Source organism: Gregarina niphandrodes (assembly GCF_000223845.1).
Source record: "Gregarina niphandrodes unplaced genomic scaffold scaffold00058, whole genome shotgun sequence".
Taxonomy (NCBI): domain Eukaryota; phylum Apicomplexa; class Conoidasida; order Eugregarinorida; family Gregarinidae; genus Gregarina; species Gregarina niphandrodes.
Window position 1 is genome coordinate 57,714 of NW_011645825.1, and position 2,602 is coordinate 60,315.

Below are 2,602 nucleotides of genomic sequence, written 5' to 3' on the forward strand. Positions count from 1 at the left end.
ATTTGGTTTTAGGTTGCCAGAACCTGTTAACCTCGGAGTCGCAGTGGGTTGACACCTGCAAGAGTTACTGTGCCTCCTACGCCCCAGCGGAGACCTTGCACCGTGGTGCCCGGGCGTTGCAACAGCTGAAGCGCTTGCACAATGCATTACTGGTCAGCAAGCCTTCTGTACAATTGCGTGAAGCCGGAGTCGTATTGAGGAAGGTATCCCCAAAACTATTATTGATTTCTACTACCACCTAAAAGCCAAGGTCGCTCAATTGAATGGTCGTTTCGAAGGAGAAGAACCTCCATCGAAGTTGACTCAAGATTGATACCATTATTTTTTATCAAACAAAACATCCGTTCAGCATCAGTCTACGTTGAGGCAATGTTTCGCACACTGGAGTCATTTATCTGTTTTGATTAAATTCGGTCCACACCACTTCACAAAGTGAAGTGGTGTAAATTTGCTGGGCCTCCGGCTAATGGCCTTGACTGCATTCATCCCTTCTCCTGTTATTGTGTTTGCGCTTCTTGGCGTCCTTAATAATGAGCGAATGGATGATTGGTTGGTCAGAATCTGTAGGGTCTTCGGAATCACCAGAAGATTATTCACCATCATTCGCCGGCAGCTGGGATTTATCTCGATTAATCTTCGGCTTTTAGGGCCTGCTTCAAGGCCTACGGGTTCTTCCTTCGTGCAAGGTACGGGCCTACATATGTTTGTAGCGGCCGGTACCGTCTTGGCCTCCCGAATTGACCCCACCGTCGGACTCCACCCTTTCTCTGAAATACCCCGATTGGCACACACTCGTGTTGTTCGGCTTTTACTTGGTTCGACACACAACGATATCTTAACGAAAAATGCTAGCCCGACTTGAAAATAGAAGGGCAGGGAACCTCAAGCGGTAGTCATCCACTACCCGGCTTCACTGAATGGGTCTGAGCGGCGAAATCTGGGTTCCGAAATGCCCACATCTTCGTCACATCCTGCGCTTTGGGTAGTCTAGCACGCTAGGCCCTGGGTAGTCCAGCATGCTAGGCCCCGGGTAGTCCAACATGTTGGGCTCTGGGTAGTCTAGCACGCTAGGCCCTGTGTAGTTCAACATATTAGGTCCTGAGTAGTCGAGCATGTTAGGCCCTGGGTAGTCCAACATGTTAGGCCCTGGGTAGTCCAACATGTTAGGCCCTGGGTAGTCCAACATGCTGGGCTCTGGGTAGCCCAGCATGCTAGGCCCCGGGTAGTTCAGCATGTTAAGCCCTGGGTAGTCCAACATGTTAGGCACTGGGTGGTCCAACAGGGCAGGCGCCGTCGAGGAAGATGCTGCGGCATTGCTGCTTGGCGTAGACTTGCGCTTGGGCACGCATGAGCGGTTGGCGTAAAAAGGCCTGACGCTTTTGGCCCACCACTGGGAACGCGGGCGCAAGGCAAGCAAGACCTGGTTGGAGGGAAAGCCTCGGACGGGGACGGCGGTGTAGACCTGTTCCCGGCGACCGTCGGGGCCGACGAAGCGGCGAGTGAACTCGCGGTACCAGGCGACGCGAGCTGCGTCCTCGGTGTCGAGATCGCCCTCTTCTATGGGGACCAAATTTCCGTGCTTGCGCGGCTTGTGTTTGCCATCCGACTTGCCGGAGCGGAACTCGAGCGACGTGATTACCCCCAGTCCCCCCTTCCGGATCTTGCCCACCGTCGTCACCGTCGCCGGCAGCCGCCAGCCTCGGCCGCTATGCTTTACCGCACACAACTCCACCAACGCCACAGTCCAGCTCCCTGGCGCTTCGCTCCAGGTGGCCGGACAGATCACCTTCTGCCCCAACAGCGCCCACCAACTCTCTGAGCAGCTCTGCGCCGACCGACAACTCCACATTCCCCGATTTCAAATTGACCCCTTGACCCGAACCCGCTCATGCACATACGCGCGCTCGCTGGCACACACACGTGAGTCTGCCAGCACCCCGCTAACTCAGCGCCCCGACTACTTATTCGGAATCTCACGTGTTAGGCCGGGAAGTGTTCCTATCCACGACTCCAGTTTTGTTGACCGCAATAGAGAGGGAGGGGATCGCCGAAATTGAGTTGGATTCGGTGATCGACGGACGGCGTTGCCGTTATTTTGTTCCGTAATTCTTCCCGCCACTGGGGAAGAACTCCGGCGTAGGTTTGTTGGGCTCTCCGCCGCTGGGAGAGGCCTCGTAATGCGCTGCAAACGCGCGCGCGTTGTCCCAAATATGCCCAACGTCTTTTATGTCCCAAAAGACGTTCGAACTGGGACTAACTCAGACGAGAACCAGCACTAGCGATTCTCCCATTTTCGGACAATCCTCGGCGGTAACCCAATGCCTCATGCGGGGTGGCATTGTGGGCGTACACCGCCGCTGCCAGTACGCCCTCCACCTCGGTGTTCGCCGTGGCGCACGTCGCGAGGGCATGCCTCAAGAATCGGTGTGATGCCTCATTAACGCCATCCCTCCGGGTAGAATGGTGCTGTGTGGAACTGATAAACCCCCAGTTCCGTGATCTTCGGGAGTGAAATGAAGGGGTGGTTGTCAGTAATAACCGCCCGTGGTATGCCCATTACGGGGACCCACACCCGGAGGAAGACGCGCTCCGCACCGGGGAC

At 55.7% G+C, this 2,602-nt stretch overlaps 1 protein-coding gene across 1 annotated transcript; it reads right to left on the reverse strand.

Annotated features, from left to right (window-relative positions):
* Positions 1 to 994: 994 nt before the first annotated feature.
* Positions 995 to 1,706, reverse strand: GNI_171500 (hypothetical protein; the record flags this gene model as incomplete). The annotated part of the gene is made up of 1 exon (XM_011135021.1): positions 995 to 1,706. A coding segment is annotated over one exon (712 nt), but the record flags the coding sequence as incomplete, so codon positions are not given.
* Positions 1,707 to 2,602: the final 896 nt, after the last annotated feature.